Source organism: Manis pentadactyla, chromosome 3 (assembly GCF_030020395.1).
Source record: "Manis pentadactyla isolate mManPen7 chromosome 3, mManPen7.hap1, whole genome shotgun sequence".
NCBI lineage: Eukaryota > Metazoa > Chordata > Mammalia > Pholidota > Manidae > Manis > Manis pentadactyla.
Genome location: NC_080021.1, coordinates 95,774,214 through 95,798,449, shown reverse-complemented (window position 1 = coordinate 95,798,449; position 24,236 = coordinate 95,774,214). Strand labels below are relative to the sequence as shown.

The 24,236-nt window shown below is 41.9% G+C and overlaps 1 protein-coding gene across 1 annotated transcript in view; it reads right to left on the bottom strand.

The window, feature by feature from the left end:
• The window catches only part of ITIH2 (inter-alpha-trypsin inhibitor heavy chain 2), a 36,465-nt gene extending 34,672 nt beyond the window's left edge, over nucleotides 1–1,793 (bottom strand). The window contains exons 1-2 of the mRNA XM_036908166.2: nucleotides 1,597–1,793; nucleotides 215–289 (exon numbers count right to left, since the gene is read on the bottom strand). Coding sequence (XP_036764061.2) covers nucleotides 215–289; nucleotides 1,597–1,680 — 159 coding nt within the window. The 5' untranslated portion in view covers nucleotides 1,681–1,793. The remainder of the gene's footprint in view (nucleotides 1–214; nucleotides 290–1,596) is intronic.
• Nucleotides 1,794–24,236: the final 22,443 nt, after the last annotated feature.

Sequence of the window (24,236 nt, the reverse complement as noted above, 5' to 3'; positions counted from 1 at the left end):
CCATTATGGTTTGGGGGCTAATGGACCGCTATGTGGAGGTCTCACTTCACTTCTCCTTGATGGTGCCTCCACCTGGGTATCAAACTGCTGGACTCTTCTCTGCTGAAAAACACACTCTTGAGAAAATCTAGCAAAAAGCATCTTAATCCTCTGTTACTGCTTCAGTCATGAACACTGTCACTCCTTTCCCTTTTGGGACTGAGGCTTACTGTACCTGATACCTCCGGTTCTCTGGCACAAACTGGAATTTGCCTGGGGCCAGTTCCACAAGATCTCCATATTCTGCAAACTTAAGAGAGTTTAGGATGCTTATTACTATGAACAAAAAAGATCTAGAGCAGAAGAGGCAGCTGGTGACAGATATAAGAGTATTCATTATATTATTTTTACCATGTTTCCTATACCTTTGGGAAATCCCTTTTCTTATACATTTAATAAATTTATGTTTGCTAGCTATGTCTCAGAGGTGAGTAAATGGAAGTTAGTATCTTCAAATGTGTTGGATGCAGGAATTCATTTCTGAGTTCGCCAGGTGATTGGGCCACAGGTGGGGGCACAGTAACCCAGTGATCAGATAGGTACCTGGGGAAGGTACTGGGAAGATATTGGGGGCATCAGCAGAGTCTGACTGGGTAAATGTGAACTATACATCTCCTTGAGTTAAACATGTTGGTAAGAAATGAATACCAGTAAGAAATGACTGAAAAAGCATAAACACGTTGGGATGTCTTGGCTTTAATTCCTGGCTCTGTCAGTGAGATTTCTAACAGACTCTGGTGGTTTTTAAAGTGTTGGCAAATATGATAGTTTCTAAGCAGACAGAGTGATTTTTTCCCTGCAAATAAATATGCCATCTTGTTCTTTGGCATTTTTATAGGTAACCTACTTTTCAGATATTACAAGCCATTTCATCTCCTAGGATATTCCCATAACATGTGTTGCTTTTCTGGCATCAAAATAGCTCTTGTAATGACTTTCAAAATGACTCAGTCCAAGACTTTCCTCATGTTGGTAGTGCACAGTGGGAAGCTTGAGCTCCTGGGAATAATTCCTGTACTCTGCCAGCCACTTGCCATCTCCCCTTTATAACAGGAATACCTAACGTGCCCTTACTACAGAAGTCTTTCACTTAGTCATGAAAAGCAATGGCACTTTGGTAATGACTTTTCTTACACTCTTAGTACAAGAGTGATCATGATACATCTTCATCATCATCATCTTAGCTATTAATTATTAAGTGCTCCCTAGTGTGTGCACTCTGTTAAGTAGTTTACATATGTCATTTAATCCTCATCACATCCTTTGGGGGTAGATTAATTGTTATCTCCATTTTTTCAATAAAAAGTGGGCAGCTGTGCTCCATAAATGCTATACTCTAGGGGTAGCCCATTGAATTTGACTTTATTCTTATGCAAAACCCATTAATGCTTTAAAAGGTAAATACATGTTCCAGCAAGTATAACAGTGAACACTTCTACTCAGGTGAATTGTATCATAACTTTCCATTCCACACAGGATACAGTCCTTGAAGAGCAACAGGCTACTTACTGAGCATAGGTATAGACCAACAGCAAGGGGTCTTTTGGAAGTACTTACTTCTGGAAGTCTACTGGTGGGGATTTCGAAGGCTCGTGCTTCAGAAACAAAGAGCCAGATGAGAAAGCACGTGAGTCGTTTCATTTTGCTGGGTGGCTTTGCCAAGTCCTCTGCTGCAGGAGAAGTCCACTCCTCACCAAACCAAGTTCAAAGGACCAGCAGAAGAGCACAGTTCGTTTTTAAAAAGAAGAAAAGAGAAGAAGAAATCTCTCAAACATTGTCCAAAAATGGGACAAATATTTGTTCTAAGTTCAAACTTGAGCTGTGGGGGTGGATCAGACACCCAGAGGTTATTCAAACAGTAAAGCAGGAGGCAGTTGCTGGGCTGGGAGAACAAGTCAGGGTTGGATGCATGTGCTTTTTTTTTTGGTTTTGCTGATTTCTGTTCATCTTAAAACCAGCAGACCTAAAGATATGTGTAATCATCTCTGAAGGACCAGGTGAGGGACTATACTGAGAAACAGAGTCAGAAAAAAGCTAAGGTGAAAAGTTTCTGGAAACAAAATCCTTTGATTTAAATGAAAGCGGGAGAAATTTGGCAAATGTGGGAGAAGAAAACAGTGGTTTTCTGAGCAGAGCATTCACTGTTGGTGTTTTTTTCTCTGTCTTTGATAACTGAGTGCCTAGTACATATAAAGAACTGGGCAAGCAGTGAGCTGGACACAAAGGCATGCTCTGCAGTGAGGACCCTCTCTAATGTCTTTGACTAAGAGAACAGTGTCTGTTCCTGCTGCTCTTGATCAGCCTCGCTCAGGTCAGTGGAATATCAATTCTCTCCAGATCCAGAACCAAGGAAAGCCCAGGCTGGAAGCAGAGTTTATTACCCCTTCCCATTCACTGTCTGGATATAATAACCATGTTAACTAAGATTCACTGGGCTCTTTATGTCTCAGGTGCTTTTACATGCATTTTCTCCAACTTTCTCTCTTTTTAATCTGTAAAGGAACCATGTGTGATGTGTACTATATTTATCTTCATTTATAGTTGAGGAAAGTAAGGTTAAGTAATTTTTTCTCCTCATAACTGGTAAGTGGAGACACAGATCAAGGTTGGCCTGATCCCAAAGCCTCTTCTCTGTGTTGCCTTAGGAGGAGCAAACTGCACAGCTGGGATGGGGTGTCCAGGTACAAGTGTAGACTAAATTTACCTATAATCCACAAGCTGGGTGGCAAGTCTACTTGGCGAGCCTTGTCCGTGAGCCCCTGCTCCTGACATCCGCTTGAACAAGGGCCATGCTGTGGACCCCAGTTTGGTCAGCTGGGCACCTGAGCTCCCATGCTGTTTCTGTCAGTTTTCTCTCCCAGAATAGAATCCATGGCTTCCTGCCCAGAATTCCCTGATCTAGCACCTGGTCTGTGTAAAAATTCACTCACACAAGGGAACTTGCCCCTGCATGAAAAGAAGGGTCTGCCATGGCCTCTGAAACGTGATGGTGTAGGACTGTCTCTACAAGATCCCATTCTGACCAGATCTTGGGCTCCCTGGCGCCCCTGAGACTCACTGTGAAGATCACACTGAACACGAGACAGACAGGTCAGCTGTCTGAGATAACCTTTGATTTTGTGTAAAGGGAAATCATTTAGGGTTTATTTAAAAAACAGTGCAAGTGAAAAGGGAAAGTAAAAAACAATGCCAAAAAAAGATGAAACTTAGGTATTGAAATATGCAGGGTGGTATTTAAAAAACTACAATTTCATTGATAATATGCAAACACATGCCAAGAATAATTTGGAGTATTGGTTCAAAGAGAATATAAGATGCAGATAGATGATATCTATCTGTAAGATAATGAAGGGTTACAGACAGTTTTTAAAAATGGTCCACAAAATCTAATTTCTCTAAGAATTAAATTTTGTCTCCATGAGACTAAGCAGATAGAAGTTGATATTGCATTAAAAATCTATCCTATTTATTCCAAATATTTGAAAACAGGGGTTATAGGATATATAATAGCTGTACAATATCAAGTGACAATATGGTTTTTAATTCATTTAATGTGCAAATAGGGTTTTCACCCACAAATATGAAAATACAACACTAAAAAAATTTTAGGACCAATTTACCTTATTAAAAATAATAAATATGGCCCTGGAAAACATTTTGATACTAGGAAAGAATAATCCACTATAGGTGATAGTGGATTAGCCTGGGAAATTGAAGCTGTTCCCAAGAAAATTTATCAAGCTAAAACTTCAGCAAGAAAAATACTGAAACTATTTCACTATTTCCATAGCTGTTGAGAAGCCATTCAATAAATTCCAAAATCTGTTTTAGATGAACATACTTAAAATACTAGTTTTAGAAAGCAAATTTTTTAACTTGACAGGAGATATGTGTGTGTGTGTGTGTGTGTATACATATATATGAAACCAAGAGTTCAGTTGGAAAAAATTTGTAAGAAATATTATGTAGAAAAGTCACTCCTCTTAAAAAGTATTTTATTGAGGACACAACTCCTTATTTAAAAAATCCAGAGAATCTCATTAAAAAACTACTAGAAGTAGTCAGTTTGTTTAGCCAAACAGCAAGCTATAAGGTGAACTCACAAAATCAGCCCCATTTCTCTTTACTAGTGATTATACAGGAAATAGGATAAAAGAAGTATCTTTTTAGGATAAAAGAAGTATCTTCACTGGATGTATCACAAGTATATAGAAATTTAAGTTAGGACAGAGATTTATAACACAAAACATCTTCTGGTAAAATAAAGGAAGACATGAGTAGATAGAGCACTCTACTACTAAAAATACCAATAGTTAATACTAATAGCTGAATGAACTAATAAGTAATTTATTAGCTAAATTCATGTATACATTTTATAAAATATTGATGTTAGTATCCCATAGAAGATTTTATGGAACCCAACAACTTGAGAGGATAAACGATAATTAAGAGCCAAAAAACCCCATGGTTTTTAAACAGTCATAATTATGCCTAGTTTTTAAAAAATTTTTTTATTAAGATATGATTGATATACACTCTTATGAAGGTTTCACATGAAAAAAACAATGTGAAATTACTACATTTACCCATACTATCAAGTCCCCACCCATACCTCAATGCAGTCGCTGTCCATCAGTGCAGCAAGATGCCACAGATCCACTATGTCCCTTCTCTGTGCTACACTGTTCTCCCCGTGATCCCCGACACCATGTGTACTAAACATAATAGCCCTCAGTCCCCTTCTCCCTCCCTCCCCACCCACCCTCCCACGCCCCTCCCCTTTGGTAGCCACTAGTTCATTCTTGGAGTCTCTGAGTCTGATGCTATTTTGTTCCTTCAGTTTTACTTCATTATTATACTCAACAAATGAGGAAAATCATTTGGCATTTGTCTTTTTTCCACCTGGCTTATTTCACTGAGCATAATGTCCTCCAGCTCCATCCATGTTGTTGCAAATGGTAGGATTTCTTTCTTTCTTATGGCTGAATAGTATTCCATTGTATATATGTACCACATCTTCTTTATCCATTCGTCTACAGATGGACACTTAGGTTGCTTCCATATCTTGGCTATTGTAAAAAGTGCTGCAATAAACATAGGGGTGCATATGTCTTTTTGAATCTGAGAAGTTGTATTCTTTGGGTATATTCCAAGGAGTGGGATTCCGGGGTCAAATGTTATTTCTATTTTTAGTTTTTTGAGGAACCTCCATATCACTTTCCACAATGGTTGAACAAGCTTACATTGCTACCAGCAGTGTAGGAGGGTTCCCCTTTCTCCACATCCTCGCCAGCATTTGTTGTTCTTAGTCTTTTCAATGCTGGCAATCCTTACTAGTGTGAGATGATATCTCATTGTGGTTTTAATTTGCATTTCCCTGATGATTAGTGATGTGGAGCATCTTCTCACATGTCTGGTGGCCATCTGAATTTCTTCTTTGGAGAACTGTCTCTTCATATCCTCTGCCCATTTGTTAAACAGGTTATTTGCTTTTTGGGTGTTGAGGTGTGTAAGTTCTTTATATATTTTGGATGTTAACTCCTTGTTGGATATGTCATTTACAAATATATTCTCCGATACTGTAGGATGCCTTATTGTTTTGTTGATGATGTCCTTTGCTGTACAAAAACTTTTAGTTTGCTATAGTCCCATGAGTTCATTTTTGCTTCTGTTTCCCTTTCTCAAGGAGATGGGTTCAGGAAGAAGTTGCTCATGCTTATATTCAGGAGATGTTTGCCTATGTTGTCTTCTAAGAGTTTTATGGTTTCATGACTTATATTCAAGTCTTTAATCCATTTCAAGTTTACTTTTGTGTATGGGGTTAAACAATAATCCAGTTTCATTCTCTTGCATGTAGCTGTCCAGTTTTGCCAACACCAGCTGTTGAAGAGGCTTTCATTTCCCCATTGTATGTCCATGGCTCCTTTATCGTATATTAATTGACCAAATATGGTTGGGTTTATATCAGGGCTCTCTAGTCTGTTCCATTGGTCTATGGGTCTGTTCTTGTGCTATGCCTAGTTTTTCAGGTTTTAAAACATATTAAAAAAATAAGGTCTGATGCTTGAAAATATAAATACTAATCAATGGAATAAAAAGGGGAGCCCAGAAATACATTTTATACACAATATATTACTAAGTATAAACAAGAAACAGTGGGAAATCAATACAGTCCTTAATAAATGCTACTGGCACAGTTAGATAATGGTACCAAAAAGAATTAACTTGAATCCATACCTCAGTATCTATAACAAAACTTCAGAACAGTTTGAAGAATTCCATGTCAAAAGAGTAATGAAAATTGGATAGCCTACTATATGCTGGATCTTCTTTTAGGCACTTAAAAGAGGAAACATGAGAATGAGGAAAATATACTTGATAAGCATAACTGGTTAAGGTTTACTAATACTGAGCAAAGCTACAATCCGTTTTTACCCCCACTTTACAGAGGGAAGAATGGATGCCCACAGGGGTTAAATAACATGCTCAGGGTGGCTGCAGGTGGTTGAGACCAGGGGCCTGAGGTTGTCACTCCCCAGGGCACCTTGCATAGTTAAGGCAGTGCCCGGCTGCTACACACTCGGGAAGCGGGTGAGCAAACAGATTACATATAAGGAGATGTGGACATCATATACACAGAGAAAAAGGCTCTTATGAAATAAAGTGGCTTTAATTTACTCCCAAACAGGTACACTAGTGTCCCTTATTTGCAGGGGAGGTGTCCAAGTCCCCCCAGGGGATGCCTGAAATCGGATAGCACCAAAGAAAACTCTATAGGTACTCTGGTGTCCCTGCACACGCACACCTGTGATAAAGCGCAGTGTGTACACGTGGCGCGGGGACAGAGGAACGACAATAACCAGTGATGAGATAGAACAATGATAACCATGTGCTGTCAGGAAAGCAGTGTGAACTTGGCCTCTCTCCCCCAGAATAGCGTCTTGTGCTGTGCTCACCCTTCCTGTGACCAGGTGAGCCGACAAAGTGCCCACGTGGTGAGCCGGCCGAGGACGCAGGCCTGTGGCTTGTCGGGTGGCCAGCTCCCCTCTGATGCAGCATCAGGAGCTCTGCTTCCCGCACGCTGGAAGTGGGAAACCGAAGCCTGCGGAAGAAATGGCGGAGGGCGGCTGAGCAGGCGCACCCCCAGCTGCTGCCAGCTGCCCCAGACCTCTGCGGTGAAGTGAGTATGGCAGAAAAGCCATCAAATGGTTTTCTTGGTTTCCCAGCTCACAGACAAGTTCTGTTACACTGTCCTGTAGTCTATCATCTAAAAAACAAGGTAGATACCTTAATTAAAAAATGCTTTATTGTTAAAAAATATTAACCATCATCTGAGCTGTCACTGAGCAGTAATCCTGAATCACAGATCACCATAACAAGCATGGTATAATGAAAAGGGTTGGCATTTTGCAGGAATTTGAACCAGAGACGCAAAGTGAGCAAATGTTGTTGGAAAAATGGCTCCCATTGACTTGCTTGATGCGGAGATTGCTACAGACCTTCAATTTGTAGAAACTACAATTTGCAGATTTGCAATGTCTGCAAAGCACAATAAAACAAAGCAAAATGAAACGAGGTATGCCTGTATTTCACTAAAAAATAATTAACAGTTTTAAAAAATGTGCAGGGGTAGGGGACACTCAGCCACAAATTGCTTGCTGGCATAGTGAGATGGTTGTCTTTCTGGTAAGTAACATGGTAAAATATAAATTAAGAATTGTAAAACTGTTCTTACACTATTTCTGCTTAAGAAACAAATTCCCAGGAAATAATACAAAGGAGAGAATGGACAGAAAAGTTTATACCAGTGAAATAGGGACAACAAGCTAACTGACAAATAATGGGGAAATGGCTAAGAAAAGAGTGCATTATAGGTGGAGAAAGACAAATACCAAATGATTTTACTTATTTGTGAAATATAAATACAAAGCAAAACAGAATGAGCAAAACAGCAGTAGACTCATAGACACTGAGATGTGAATGGTGGTTACCAAGGGCGAGGGAGGTTGAAGGGGATAAAGGGACACAAAAATTCTCAATCACAATGTAGGTTGGTCACAGGGGTAGTAGTACAGCATGGAGAATATAGCCAATGATTCTGTAACATCTTCCTGTGTTGACAGACAGTAGCTGCACTAGTGGGGGTGAGGATTTAATAATATGGGTATCTGTTGAACCACTGTGTTGTATACTTGAAACTTCAATGAAAAAAAAAGAGTGAAATTAGTTAACGAATCCATTCATGTACCATCATCGCTGATGGAGACTTTTATCAGATGTGCTGGGTACCAAATACAGAAAAATGAATCACAAGGCATCCTTACCTTCAAGTGGCTCAGCGTGCTGGTGTAGAAGGGCATTGGAGGGGTGAACCAGGCTCTGCAGTCCATGGTGAACTTGAGTGTGTGGAGGTTGAACCCAGGAAGGCAGGGCCAGCCCCTCTGAGAAGTGGATGCACGGTTCATAGAGAAGATACTGCTTCTGTGGGGTCTGGCAGGTTGGGTAGGATTTCTGCAGGCTGACAGTTGGGAGAATCCCAACTAGGAAGTGAGATTAGAGCAAGCAGCGGTGGGCTGGGGCATTCCAGGAAACGGAAGTATTTCAGTCAAGCGGGAGAGGGAGAGGCCTCGGGCCTCAGAGATGGGGAGGGAAAGCCCAATAAATGACGGAGGGAGTCTGGTGTTTGTGCTCCAGCAGTGGCACTCCAACAGGGGATTTTGGGGAGGGGTATGACAAAATCCACATTTCATAAATCTCACTTTGGGCATGGCTAACCTGATGGAAATGGCAAGGGGAAACTCCAGGGACTGTTGAAGAGACCGACAGCACTTGTGTGGTGGAGACAGCATGAGTTCTAGGCCACAGGAGAGGCAAGGAGGGTGACTTGAGACGATGGAGTCCTGAGATGTTGACATAAAATGCTATATATTTATGTGAAATTGCAAGTATGTGCTTTTGATACATGGGACTGTGTGTGTACATCATTGCTAAGTCATGATAACAGAATACAGATTAATAAGGGCTTACATTTACAGCTATAGGAAGTCTTGCTTGGCACATAGCCAAGAAATCCTGGTGACGAAAGTGTTCTGTCTAGGTGGAGGTTGTATGGGCGATTTATTCTTTCTTCTTAAGGGTAGTGTTAGGGTTGGGGCTAGGGTTTAGTTAGTTTTTAAACAATAATTTTTGAAATAATTTTTAAAAAGCAACAAAATAATTTTTAAAAAAGCAACAAAATCAGTTTCAAATCAGTTAAAAACAATTTAAGCAGCTGATAAAGGTAAACTTGGCAGAATAAATATGATTGTTTGTTTTACTTGCTACCTAATTCTGTTTAAGTAAAATAAAGAGACATCTAAGTGAAACGGATAAATATTAAAGGTAGAGTGGCATTTGCTGCTCATGCCGGTGAGTGTTGATTTGATTTCATTGGCACATCCTGCGTGATTTGGGCAGGGAAGTTACCGCCCCAAATGCTTACAAGTAAACGTGGTAAGCATTTCTGGAAAGATACCAGCTGATGTTGACTGCATTGTCTCTCCATCCCCACTGTCACTACTCTCACTAATTTTTCTGGAATGTCAGCAATGTTTCTGGAGGACTTCTTGGCTGCTCTTTCTGAATCCAGCACCTCACACCACAGCTGAAATGTCCCAGTGCAGCTCTGGAGCTGTTACTCCCTGCTCAAAAATCTTCACCTTCTTTCTATAGAAGGTCCAGTCAAGGCTGATTTTTGTGGCATTCAAGGCTCTGGGCCTTCATCTACCTTTCCAGCCTGATCTTCTGTCTAGGTGGAGAGTTGTTTCTTTTTCACCACAAAGCCAGCCTATGTGCTTATTCCCAAATGTTTCTACTGTTTGCTTTTCCTGACATGGTTCCCTTTGCCTGGAATTCCCACCTCTTTCTCCAATATCTGTCTATAGAAATCATATCCATCTTTCAAAGCCCATCTGAGTGGTTACTTCTGTCACGAACAATTTGCAGATTCCTCTGGTTGAGATCCTCACCTGTATAATTTGGGGACATAATTGTAACACGTTACTCCAGGCCTACAGTGAGCTGTGTAGTGTGTCTTACTAAATTTTCTCACAGGCAGGGGCCACACACTCCAGCTTTCATCACCTATTTATGGATAGCCTCCCATGTGCCCAGCACTGTGTGCAGTCAACTCCACAGTGCTTTGAAACAGAGCTGCCACTTAGTTTTAGCACTGACGTGAATTGCTGTTGGAAGGTGATCTGGGCATAAGAGCAGTAACTTCTTCTTCTCATACCATGTGCTTTTCAAACTATTTTCACATTTTACCATTTTTCTCTTTAGTTCCCAATACTGGCACATAATTCCATATTCAAAATCTAGATTCTGCCACTTACTAGATTTGTGATTCTGGCAGTTTCCTGTATCTCTCCATAAATTAGTTTCCTCATCTGCACAATGGGGATATATCATCTATGTCACAAGGCCGCTGTGAGAAAGCATAAATGAAGAGGCAGTCAGTGGACACTGCTTGGACAGAGTGAGTGGTTCTGCTGTGCTTGGATCATTACGTCATTGTTCTAAACCACGAAGAAAACTGGCCAGGAAACTGTCATCACAGGACAGATAACTGAGCATTTTCTCTACTTTTTCTGCCTAGTTCCCATCAACCTTTGAAACTGCACAGCAGCAGACCTTCTGGGAAAAGGTACTTTCTGGAATAATGGGAGAGAACAAGCCCACCCCCCCCTCATCTGGGGTGGGCTGGGTGGGCTCCCAGCCAAGTGGACAAACGCTGTCACAGCTTTGCATTCTCTGCAGTGTTGCTCATCAGTTGAGACCTTGCGATCTGTTTCTCAAGAATAATTGTGATTCCAACATTATGGCCCTTTCCCTTGATCATTTCATCTCGATTGTAATCAGATATTCAGAATGACCTCAGAACAAACCAAAGGGCAGCCTGGGTCTCTCTTTTCTCTTCATGCTGATAGCCTATCTCCAGATCTCAAGGTCCTGGGGGAAACACACCACTTTTGATCTCACTTGCTGTTCAGAAGCACCATGGGTCCCTATCAGGGCGGGTGTGTGTTCAGGTCACTGGGTCCTGAACCCAGGGCTCTTCCACACAGCCTCAGGCCTGGGCAGCTGTAATGTGGTGGATTGAAAGTTCTGCTGTTCAGCAGACTCACAGACTCCAAGAAGGAACTAGTGATTACCAAAGGGCAGGGGTTGGGGTGGGTGGGTGAGGAGGGAGGGAAAAGGGGATTAAGGGGCTTTATGATTATCACAATATACGTAGGTCACTGGGAAAGCAGTATAGCACAGAGAAGACAAGAAATGACTCTATAGTATCTTACTGTGCTGATACACAGTGACTGCAATGGGGTGTTGGGGGTGACTTGATAATTTGGGTGAATCTTGAAACCACAATGTTGCTCATGTGAAACCTTGATAAGATTGTATATTAATGATATTTTAATTAAAAAGAAAAAAAGAAAGTATCTGCTGTTACTCAAACTCTCCTGATTTACAGGATGGAAATCACAAGCACAAGTGCCCCGAGAATATTCTCCTTCATATATGTAAAGATGTTAGAGAAAAAAAAAATTTCACTGTTTTTCAAAATATGTTTGTACATGTTCCAACAAAGCAATAACTCAGGACTCAATGAGAATTCTAAGGAATAGCTATAAACTTGAAATTCACGGCTCTGCGTATGTCATTGCAGCTTAGCTAGCAGTGTGACAATAGCTATCATACATTATAAAAATTCAGATCTAGTTCTATCATTTTGAAAGAATATATTTTTAAAAGTCCAAAGCCAAAGGTGAACTATTTACAGATGACTCTCTCTGACCCTTATTCTGCTTGTTAATTAGTTCAGATGAGGCATAATATGGAGAAAGTCTGTTTTCCATGCATATTTGACTCCTCATAGTGAAGTTAAAACATTTTGTTTTGGATTCGTCAAGAATTATTTATTTTCATTTCCCAAGATGATATTCTGTTATTCTGCAACAACTTTTTCCTTCTCCCTTAATCACAGGTGTGAGTTAATGTAATTTGGGGTCAGAACATAAAGAAGTTTTGGAAGAAAAATGTTAGAAATTAGATCCCACAAGCCAAATATATGAAATAAGAATGTGAGGCTGATTTCCTTGTTAGTTCTTGAGCCATGGAAACTTGGCTTTGCTGTTGGGTCATTTCCTTTCTTTGCTGCTCTGTGTTCTTTGTCTCAGAAGCTTTCATTCATACTCAATGCTAAAACTGGGGGTGCCCCCGGACCAGCTCTTATCAGCCAGTTCCAGGGAAGCAGCTTCCACATTCCTCCTAGAGGATTTATCAGGATGTTTCCAGTGCAGAAGGCACCACGCCTGGAAACTGCTCTCACTATAGCACTAAGATCTGGAATTGATGAGCCGGGCTGGAAGCGCCTTCATAGGAGTGATAGTGGCTGCCTACAGGTGTGACTAGGGCAAGGAGTGTATTTGGGTATCCGAGCCACAGGGATGGTCGAGATCATCAAGCCCAACCCCCTAACTTAAAAGGTGGTGAGAGAGAGGCTAGGAGAAGTTAAGTCATGGGGCTAGAGTCATCCAACCCCATAATGGGTAGAGAAGTGGTATAGGGCAGGGCAGCAGTCAGGCTGATGGTGGCAATGGGCTCTGAGCTGGGCAGTCTGGTACCAGCCTCACGACCAACTGCAACCCTAGCCTGCCCGTCTAGCCCACTAGCTGGCTTAAGGACTTGGGGCAAAACTCTGCATGCCTCAATGGCCTCATCTTAGAAATGGGGATAATAAATACCACCTATGTACAATGAATACTCACCTCTGAGGACTTAGAACAGTGCCTGGACCACATTAAGTGCTCAGTTAAGTGTTAGCTATTAGCAGTAGTGGTATTAAAGTAAATTCAACCCCAGGCATCCTGATCCTTAGGTAAGCACCATGTGCTTTTTTCACTTAATGTTTCTTCTCTTGTCTCCTTAGGGTGTTTTAAGGGCCATTCACATAGAATGAATATGGCCAAGGAGAAAGGCTGTCCTCATTAGCTGTTTATAAAGGAGTGCCCTTGATAGGGCCTCACTCCCACCCCGAGTCTACTCCTTGCCCAGTGTCAGGCCAGTGGAGTGAACTGTTGTCTCTCCTCTCTAATGAGGTGGAAGTTGAAAGGGAAATGAAATGAGAGGTGGAGTGAAGAAGTCACAACCAAGAAGGGCGACCCACGTGTAAAAGCAGTGCTGCAAAGTCTAAGAAAATTGAGGCTGGTGAGAGAGTCTATCACCACAATGCACTGTTGATACAATGTTTAGAACACACGGAGGAAAGTTAAGAAAGACAATAATTAGTTAGTAGTTTATTTAACTGGTTTTTCCCTGGACAGTCAACCTGGAAATAGTAGCACAAGCAATGTTATTCAGCACAAGAGTGAAATAAACCCAGAGAAATGTGGATAATAAAGCTACACTGAAGGAATTCAAATGAATCCTTGCTAGACCCAGTCTGGTTACACTCCAGGGACTGACAGAAGTTCTGGGTTGAGATTTCTTGTAAATCAGTACTAGTAAGGTTAGTTTCATTTCCCAAAGGGAAATTTAAACTCTATAAATTATGTATGAAATCTTTAAAAAGATGGTTTGAAACCTTTTTGAAAAGGAAGCAGTTTGCTAATGTTGTGCATGTGGAAGGGGTTTGACATCTAAGGCTCCCTAGATATGGGATAGGGACAAAGTTGGGGGTAGGGGAGCCCACCGGGTGACCAGGAATGAACATGGGGTTGGAGTAACAATCTGGGAGAGTCTGGAAGAATGACTTTAGAGCAGTTACTTATTGGGGGAAAGATTCCAGTTTCATTGGAAGTTTCTGTTTTTATGGTGATTTTATCTGTGGCTTTGGGATGGTATCACTATGCAACTCCCATAATTAAGTAATTCACTGGAATAGTTTTTCAAAATGTGTTCCCACTAGATGGCGTAAGGTGCTCACTTATTTTGAGTTGCTCCAAAGGCCCTTGTACAAAAAGCGGGGGCTGAAGAACTTGAAAGTAAAATACTAAACCAGCAATTGGTGGATGTGACCTACTATGTCATTCTAGAATAATACTATAATAGCTTTATTGTAGTGACATTAAACAAGCATATAGTTAATATCATTAGAGCCAATTATGTAGTGCTCCTTTCCAAAAACACATTTAAATAGTCATGTATTAAAACTACTGATTGACTCCTACGTACATTTACATAATGAATACACAAGACTGATTAACTTGTATTATTCGGAAGCTGTACTTATAAAACAGAAGATGTGTATAATATTTACAGTAAACTAACCAACCAGTCAAGCAACCAATGTTCACTGAATACTTTCTAGATGGAAGGCATGTCATTAGACTTCCTATGGCACATGCAACAGCATAGGACAGTGGCTCAGAGCATGGTCTTTGGGGACAGACAGCCCGAGTTTGTACCCTGACTTTCTGCCACTTATTAGCTATAACCCTGGAAAAGTTACTTAACCTTTCTGTGCCTACACTTCCTTACCTGTAAAATGGAGATGATAATACCCACCTTACAGAGTTAGTGTGAAGAGTTCATCTTTGTAAAGCATTTCAAATATTGCCTGGAACATAGTGCTATCCAAATGTTAGTTTTTGTAACTATTATCATAATCGGATTTTTCACTTTAGAAAAGAACTCACTGTAGGGTTCAACCAAACAAAAATGTGTCAGGTACTTATTAAGCATAAGACATGGAGCTGGTGACAGTGGACAAGGCAAAGGCTATGAGAATGTGGAGAGCATGGTTTCTGCCTTGCAGAACCCAGGAATTTCATAGGAGAGGTGAGCATACACAAACAACAAAGCCACGAAGGAGCACCCAGAGTGATGTTTGTGATTAACATCACCTGGAAAGCATATGTGTAGAGGTTCCCAGGTGGGGCAGGGCTCAATGGTGGGAGTGTGGGGAAGCACTGTCAGTGCAAGGGTCAGCTCGAACAAAGGCTCGTGAGCAGGGCCGTGTGGACACATCTGTGGGAGCTGGATCAGCTGGAGGGAGTGAAGCACCGAGGCCCCCAGTAAAGCTTGGCTGGGGAGAGAGTGCCCCTGGATGTTCTTGCAGGCCCACGGGTGCTTTGCAAGTTCATTCAACAGGCAGCATAGCTGGTTCCTTACTAACAGCCACTTCTCCTTCTGGACAAGACCTGGTTCATTCAAAAAGGCAGTGTACTCAATTCCAGGCGATGAATCATGATTGGTCAATAATACTCATAATTTGATGCCATGTTGCCATCTATGGGCCTTCCTGTCCCCCTCGTAGCTGGGAGTGTGCTGTGGTCCGTAAGACATTTGATCCATCACATTAATTGGCTGGGAGGCTTCTGAGAAAGTGCGTTCCTGGTAAAAGGGACTGACAGTGGAGATTCGCTCTCCTGTCCTAAGCAGGTTATAACATCTGCAGCTCCAGTGGTCTCCTTGAGACCTTGAGGTGACAAAGAAGAGGATGAAAGGCCAATGGAAAGCAGGCTGACAGGAAGAATGTGCATACTGGATGGAGACTGAGTTGGTGGTGACCAAAATCTATGTTTGGAATTCTGGTTAAGTGAAAAATAAATACCATTATGAAGTTGGCCATGGTTCATTGAATATATTCTGTTACATGCAGCCAAATCACTCCTATCCAGTGAAACTGAAAGTTTCTTTTAAAAAATTATGGAAAATTTCAAATATAAATATAAAATATTAAAAAAAAAGACCAGCATGAGTGCCCATGACCACTTTTCTTGAAAACACACATTTCCATTATTTCCGTATTTTCTATCTACCACAGCAAACTTGTACATGTTGCAAACTTATAATTCCAAGCTACCCTAAGGGTCAACTCACCATTTGAATGCTACTGGTCTGTAAGGAAGTTGGTTTTCGTTTTTGGGTTTATTAAAGTAATTTTTTTTTAATTGACATGAAATTCACATAAATGTAAAATTAAAACCATTTTACAGTGAATGATTCAGTGGCATTTCATACATTCACAATGTGCCTCTTAGTGAGGTATTTCATACACAAAAATGTTGAAGTTTGATGAAGTCCACTTGGGTGATTTTTTTTTTCTTTGCATTTCCGTGGGGTCCGTCGTGATTTTTCCTTTCTCATTTCTGATACTGTTGATTTGTGTTGACTCTCTTTTCTTCTTAATAAGTCTGGCTAGAGGCTTATCTATTTTGTTTATTTTCTCGAAGAACCAGCTCTTGGTTTCATTGATTTTTGCTATTGTTTTATTCTTCTCAATTTTATTTATTTCTTCTCTGATCTTTATTATGTCCCTCCTTCTGCTGACCTTAGGCCTCATCTGTTCTTCTTTTTCCAATTTCGATAATTGTGACATTAGACCATTCATTTGGGATTGCTCTTCCTTTTTTAAATACGCTTGGATTGCTATATACTTTCCTCTTAAGACTGCTTTTGCTGTGTCCCACAGAAGTTGGGGCTTAGTGTTGTTGTCATTTGTTTCCATATATTGCTGGATCTCCATTTTGATTTGGTCATTGATCCATTGATTATTTAGGAGCGTGTTGTTAAGCCTCCATGTGTTTGTGAGCCTCTTTGCTTTCTTTGTACAGTTTATTTCTAGTTTTATGCCTTTGTGGTCTGAAAAGTTGGTTGGTAGGATTTCAATCTTTTGGAATTTACTGAGGCTCTTTTTGTGGCCTAGTATGTGGTCTATTCTGGAGAATGTTCCATGTGCACTTGAGAAGAATGTATATCCCGCTGCTTTTGGATGTAGAGTTCTATAGATGTCTATTAGGTCCATCTGCTCTACTGTGTTGTTCAGTGCTTCCGTGTCCTTACTTATTTTCTGCCCAGTGGATCTATCCTTTGGGGTGAGTGGTGTGTTGAAGTCTCCTAGAATGAATGCATTGCAGTCTATATCCCCCTTTAGTTCTGTTAGTATTTGTTTCACATATGCTGGTGCTCCTGTGTTGGGTGCATATATATTTAGAATGGTTATATCCTCTTGTTTGACTGAGCCCTTTATCATTATGTAGTGTCCTTCTTTATCTCTTGTTACTTTCTTTGTTTTGAAGTCTATTTTGTCTGATATTAGTACTGCAACCCCTGCTTTCTTCTCACTGTTGTTTGCTTGAAATATGTTTTTCCATCCCTTGACTTTTAGTCTGTACATGTCTTTGGGTTTGAGGTGAGTTTCTTGTAAGCAGCATATAGATGGGTCTTGCTTTTTTATCCATTCTGTTACTCTGTGTCTTTTTATTGGTGCATTCAATCCATTAACATTTAGGGTGACTATTGAAAGATATGTACTTATTGCCATTGCAGGCTTTAAATTCGTGGTTACCAAAGGTTCAAGGTTAGCCTCTTTAGTATCTTACTGCCTAACTTAGCTCGCTTATTGAGCTGTTATATACACTATCTGGAGATTCTTTTCTTCTCTCCCTTCTTGTTCCTCCTCCTCAATTCTTCATATGTTGGGTGTTTTGTGCTGTGCTCTTTCTAGGAGTGTTCCCATCTAGAGCAGTCCCTGTAAGATGTTCTGTAGAGGTGGTTTGTGGAAAGCAAATTCCCTCAGCTTTTGTTTGTCTGGGAATTGTTTAATCCCACCATCATATTTGAATGATAGTCGTGCTGGATACAGTATCCTTGGTTCAAGGCCCTTCTGTTTCATTGTATTAAATATATCATGCCATTCTCTTCTGGCCTGTAGGGTTTCTGTTGAGAAATCTCACGTTAGCCTGATGGGTTTCCCTTTATAGGTGACCTTTTTCTCTCTAGCTGCCTTTAACACTCTTTCCTTGTCCTTGATCTTTGCCATTTTAATTATTATGTGTCTTGGTGTTGTCCTCCTTGGATCCTTTCTGTTGGGGGTTCTGTGTATTTCCGTGGTCTGTTCGATTACTTCCTCCCCCAGTGTGGGGAAGTTTTCAGCAATTATTTCTTCTAAGATACTTTCCATCTCTTTTCCTCTCTCTTCTTCTTCTGGGACCCCTATAATACGGATATTGTTCCTTTTGGATTGGTCACACAGTTCTCTTAATATTGTTTCATTCCTGGAGATCCTTTTGTCTCTCTCTATTTCAGCTTCTATGCGTTCCTGTTGTCTGATTTCAATTCCATCAATGGCCTCTTGCATTCTATCCATTCTGCTTATAAACCCTTCCAGAGTTTGTTTCATTTCTGCGATCTCCTTTCTGGCATCTGTGATCTCCTTCCGGACTTCATCCCATTTCTCTTGCGTATTTCTCTGCATCTCTGTCAGCATGTTTATGATTCTTATTTTGAATTCTTTTTCAGGGAGACTGGTTAGGTCTGTCTCCTTCTTTGGTGTTGTCTCTGTGATCTTTGTCTGCCTGTAGCTTTGCCTTTTCATGATGATAGGAATAGACTGCAGAACTGGGACGAGTGATGGCTGGAAGGACTTCCTTTCTTGTTGGTTTGTGGCCCTCCTCTCCTGGGAGAACAGCGACCTCTAGTGGCTTGTGCTGCGCAGCTGCGCGCAGACAGGGCTTCTGCTTCCTGCCCGGCTGCTATGGAGTTAATCTCTGCTGTTGCTGTGGGCGTGGCCTATCTCGGGCAGCTACTCCAAAATGGTGGAGTCGCGTTGGAGCAGGAGCTGCTGGGAGGCTATTTATCTCCGTAAGGGGCCTCCCTGCTCCCTGCAGCCCAGGGGTTAGGGTGCCCAGAGATCCTGGATTCCCTACCTCTGGACTAAGTGTCCCGCCCTGCCCCTTTAAGACTTCCAAAAAGCACCCGCCAAAACAAAACAACGGCCACCAAAAAAAAAGAAAAAAAAATTTTTTTTAATTAAAAAAAAAAAAAAAAGTTTTTAATTAAAAAAAAAGGTGGTCGTTCGTTTTTCTTTATTCTCCGGTGCCAGCCTCAGGCCTCTGCTCACCGGTCGGTCTTTCTGCCCTGTTTCCCTAGTATTGGGGTCCCTATCCCTTTAAGACTTCCAAAAAGCGCTCGCCAAAACAAAACAGCAAAAAAGCAAAAAAAAATGGTCGCGCGCTTTTCTTATGTCCTCTGTGGCCCAGCCTCCAGTGCCTGCTCACTGTTCTTGCTGCCCTGTTTTCCTGGTATCGAGCGCCCTGCACTCTGGCCCGGATGTCTGGGGCTGGGTGTTCGGCAGCCCTGTGCTCCGTCTCCCTCCCGCTCTGCCTGCTCTTCTCCCGCCGGGAGCTGGGGGGAGGGGCGCTCGGCTCCCGCGGGGCCGGGGCTTGTATCTTACCCCCTTCGCGAGGCGCTGGGTTCTCTCAGGTGTGGATGTGGTCTGGATATTGTCCTGTGTCCTCTGGTCTTTATTCTAGGAAGGGTTGTCTTTGTTATATTTTCATAGATATATGTTGTTTTGGGAGGAGATTTCCGCTGCTCTACTCACGCCGCCATCTTCCGCCCCTCGATTTTTTTTTTTTTCTTGTAGAGATTGTGCTTTGGGGGTCATGTCTAAGAAGGATTTAATCAGTCCAGTGGAGGTCCTGATGCAGAGAGGAAAAGCCTAGGATTCCCTGGTGACTGAGGATGTGGGGTGTAATACTGGAAGTCAGCAGACCTGGAAGAGCCTTGTGATGGCCCTTGGGTGGAGATGAGCCTCATAACTGGAGGCCAGATGGTCACTTGAGTCCCTGTGTAGAGCCCAGCAAGGAGGCAGACATACGGTCCTAAACCAGATGGAGCCATGCACATGCCAACACAACAGGTTGCATTAGCACAGCTGCTGTAACAAAATACCACAGAGCAGGTGCCTTAAATAATAGACATTTATTCCTCATTGTTCTGGAGGTTGGAAGTCCTAAGATCGAGGTGCTGGCGGATTTGGCTCCTGGTGAGAGCTCTGTTCCCGCCTCCTCACTGTGTCCTCACAGCGTAGAGAAAGAACTCTTGTGTCTCCTCCTCTTCTTATAAGGACACTAATCCCATCATGGGAGCCTCACCTTCATGACCTCATCAAACCCTAACCACCTCCCAAAGGCCCTGCCTCCAAATACCATCACGCTGGGGCCTGGGCTTCCATGTATGAACGGGGGGATATGAACACAGTCTGTATTGCAGCTGAAGACCGAGGACCAGACCCCCTCCCTTACGCCTGCACTTGATTCCCTAAGAACTTGATGGGACTTAAACTAATCGAACAGATAGGTAGGAAGGCAAAGGACCCTGAAATGACTAAGAAAATAATAATTTGATTTTTTTTTAAACCACATTGATGGTTTATCATGAATCAGCAAGTGGAAAGTTCATTCTGCATGGGAGAACAGGAACTCAGGACAGAGAGAACCTTGAGATGTAGAAGAAAATGGATTACATGTTTTTGTTCAGCAAGTCTGCACCTGTGAGGTCCAGACCCTCTGCATGTGTCACGTGGAGGAGGCTTCCTCCCTCGCCAGCTGGCGCCAAGCCCACAAGCCGCCGCAGGAACCCAGCGACAGCCTTGTTGTAAAGTCCTGATTCATAGAGTGTGGCATATCTCTCGGCCTCAAGCACAAAACCATCACTGTTTTGCTTTCATCAAAAGCCTTCCAAAGACATATCTGTGGCTGGCTTTCAGTGAAAGTTCTCTGGACATCTCTCAACATCTCTCTGGAAGGGATCTGGCAAGTCTTCAGGGAGAAAACACTGTATTTTCAACTGCAGGTTTTGTTGCCCTCTCTGTCTTCTTGCCTCAAACCCAGAGACAGTAACAGGTGGGGCATTAATATTGGTGAATATTAATGAGGCAGGTGAACTGAACATCCATCTCTATCAGAGCATCAACAGGTCCTCGGTTCCCACCCAAGGCCTCTGTGGTCCCAGGTTAAAGCCCAGGAAACAGGACACCACTTGTTGCTCTAGGTATCCTTCCAAAAGAAACAAAAATGATTCCTCACTGAGCTGAGATCATTCAGTGTTTAATGAGCATTTCTATAGGGACAAATCATTGCTCAACAGAGAAATATGACTTCAGAACCATTTGCCTGACTTTGAATTACACATTAATGCAGATGCAGAAGAGTAAAGGCAGCATCTACAGCTAATGCTCAAGAATGAAGAACTGACTTTGACTTTTTTGTGGGTGCACCTTTAGGAAATGAGGCAAAATTAATGCTAATTGTGCCTTCTGATGACCTCAGGAATATTAAAAATATATTACTACATATAAACTTTACATTTTTTCAAGGAGGGAGATGCTTTTCATGTGTGTGTTTGGAGAAAGATTGTAGCAGTTTCTGAGAGCAGATTTTTTTTGGGAGATCCTTGAAGGAGTAAGAGTCTCAGAAAAATAGAGGTAGGATGGGGGACTTGATGGACGAGAACTTGCTCCCCTCACCACGCAGAACACCAAGTCCTTCGGGAATCTCACACCTCAGATAGAGTATTAGATTGAGGGTCTAAAATTCAGTTTTTTCCTTTCTTGTAACTCTTACAAAGATGAATAAATAATGAGGGATAATTGTGGGATTAAGTGTTTTTGAAGAGTCAGTATTATGTTTTTCTATGAAAATATTCACAGGGACATAACTACTTTGTCTAAGTCTTACATCCAGTTAGTGGCCATGCAAACTAGTGTTTTAGAGATTCCCAGTGAAATGACCATCACGAGAAGCACACCATTCTGACTGAGTCCTCCTGGCTTATTCAATCAGTATTTCTCAAGCTTGGATGACATGCTGGATGCTGACAAAGCCCACAGGTTGAAGAGAGCCTGGAGCCTGCCTCCACTGGGTGTGGGTTTAGTGAGAAAGCAAATGTGTAAACAAGAGGTGGGGCTCTATCTACCAGAGCCAGCCTGGTGAGGGCCCTGGAGGAAGTGACATTTGCAGGATTGGGTGGGGGAATCAAAGGGCATTGCAGAAAAGAGAAGGATCCGTGCATAGCAAGGGGACAGAGGTGTGATGTGACGTGAGAGATATTTCAGGAGTCAGCTTTTCCATGATCAGTGTTACTGTTTTTGTTGCAACTACAATTTTAAAGCAATTGATTAATCTTGAAGTACATTCACAGTGTTCAAAAATAAAAAATAAGATACTAAATGTAAAAACAAAATCCCTCCCTTCCTGCACTCTGCTGGATTCTGCCCTGCTCCCATTCTGCCTTCCCCCAAACACTTTTCCTCATAATGTTTCCCAGGATTTCTACTTGCAAGTACAAGCAATTATAAATATTCTTTCTTCTCTGCTTCCTTTCTAGATGAAAGATAGTACAACTGATACTACACCTTCAGTAATACTTCACTTGCTCTTTTTTCTTAATTATATAATATATTGCATCTCTTTCTATATCAGTGCATATAAAGTGTCCTTTTCCTCCCTTCCAGCTTCAGAGTGTCCCATTATATTTAACCCAACTCCCATTAACAGCCTTTTGGGTTGTCTCCAGTCTCTGGGCATTACAAATAATGTTGTAATGAGTAACCTTGTACCTGCATTATTTTATATGTGAGCAGGTTTATTCGTATGATAAAGTCCCTAAAATGGGTCTGAGGGGTCAAAGAGTATAGATGGACAGGCAGATTTGGTAGGGAATGCTGTTGGAAGCTTGTGTTTCTTTGGCTTTTAATTATTAGGTGTAGCACATAAATTTCCTGCACTTCCTATGCATACAATGCAGTCACTTGGCCCAGATGAATCCCAGGTGGAGAGTGACTAGCACAGGTGTCATGCAGTACTAACACTCAGTGCTCACTTAATAGTAGTGATAGTGGCTGCCAGCAGGGGTGACTGAAATAGTAATAATTTTTTATAACTTCTATGTATGTGGCACGATGTTTGTAGAGTGCATGGGCAAGATTTCTGAATCATCTGGGAGGTCTGCAAATGGCACCCCCACCCACCCAATGCCCACCTAGCGTTCTGGCTCACTTCTCCCCGCCCCGCCAGCACCCCAACACATGCCTCTACTGGGGGTATGCCCTTTCCACTCCCACCCCAGGGGCCCACAGAGAGACACTAGGAATGACACAACCTAGAGCAAAGCACAGTTCTTTCAAGGAAAACAAAATAGCTTTATGAAAAAATATGCCAGTGTCTTCATTTTTCTCCCTAGTGAGGAGTTGGAGAAACCGTTGTTGTGCATGTGCCCTGGCCAGCAGATTTGCACTGGGGTCCACTGTTCTCTCCTTGCCCACCTTGCAGCTCCCCCAAATTCTACAAGTAACTCCCCAAACTCAAACCTTTTCCCCAGTGACTCCTGTTGCCATTCCTTGATGTCAAGGCCTTCCCTGCTCTTGTGCCCTCTTTCTCTTCTGTCTGCTAACGCTTTCCCTCGCCATCTGGCTTTCAAATGCTGGAGATTTGCCTCTGACTGGGATGTGTCCTGGTCAAGTCCCTTGACATGTCTTGGAAAAATCAGGATTGGTTTAAACGTCCTTTTGGGTGTTTTCCAGCTTGGAGGTTCTAGGAATTCAGTAGTCTCACTGGAAAATCAGTTCATCATGGAGGTGAAATGAGAAACATGGTATCAAAGGACAGGCATGTGTGGAGACACCTCAGCCCCTTTTGGGAGAACAGTAAATTTTTCATCCTTATATTTAAGGCCTATATTTGTCATAGTTTTGGAAAACTCACTGGGTGGTATTGTTTTTAAAGGGCACCTACCTAGTTTGTTTGTTTTTTATTAAGGTATCATTGATATACAATTTTATGAAGGTTTCACATGAGCAACATTGTGGTTACAACATTCATCCATATTATCAAGTCCCCCCCACACCTCATTTCCATCACTATCCATCAGTGTAGTAAGATGCTATAGAGTCATTATATGTCTTCTCCATGCCATACTGCCTTCCCCATGACCTCCTTATATTGTGAGTGATAATTAGTATGCCCCTTAATCTTCTTCTCCCTCACTCCCCACCCACTCTCCCCAAACCCTCCCCTTTGGTACCTGCTAGTCCCTTCTTAGAGTCTGTGAGTCTGCTATTGTTTTGTTCCTTCAGTTTTGTTTTTATACTCCACAAATGAGTGAAGTCAGTTGGTACTTGTCTTTTTCAGCCTGGCTTATTTCTCCGAGCATAATAGCCTCTAGCTCCATCCATGTTGTTGCAAATGATAAGATTTGTTTCTTCTTATGGCTGAATAGTATTCCATTGTGTATATGTACCACCTCTTCTTTATCCATTCATCTACTGCTGGACACTTAGGTTGCTACCCTATCTTAGCTATTGTAAATAGTGCTGCAATAAACATGGGGGTGAATATGTCTTTTTGAATCAGGGATCTTGCTTTCTTTGGGTA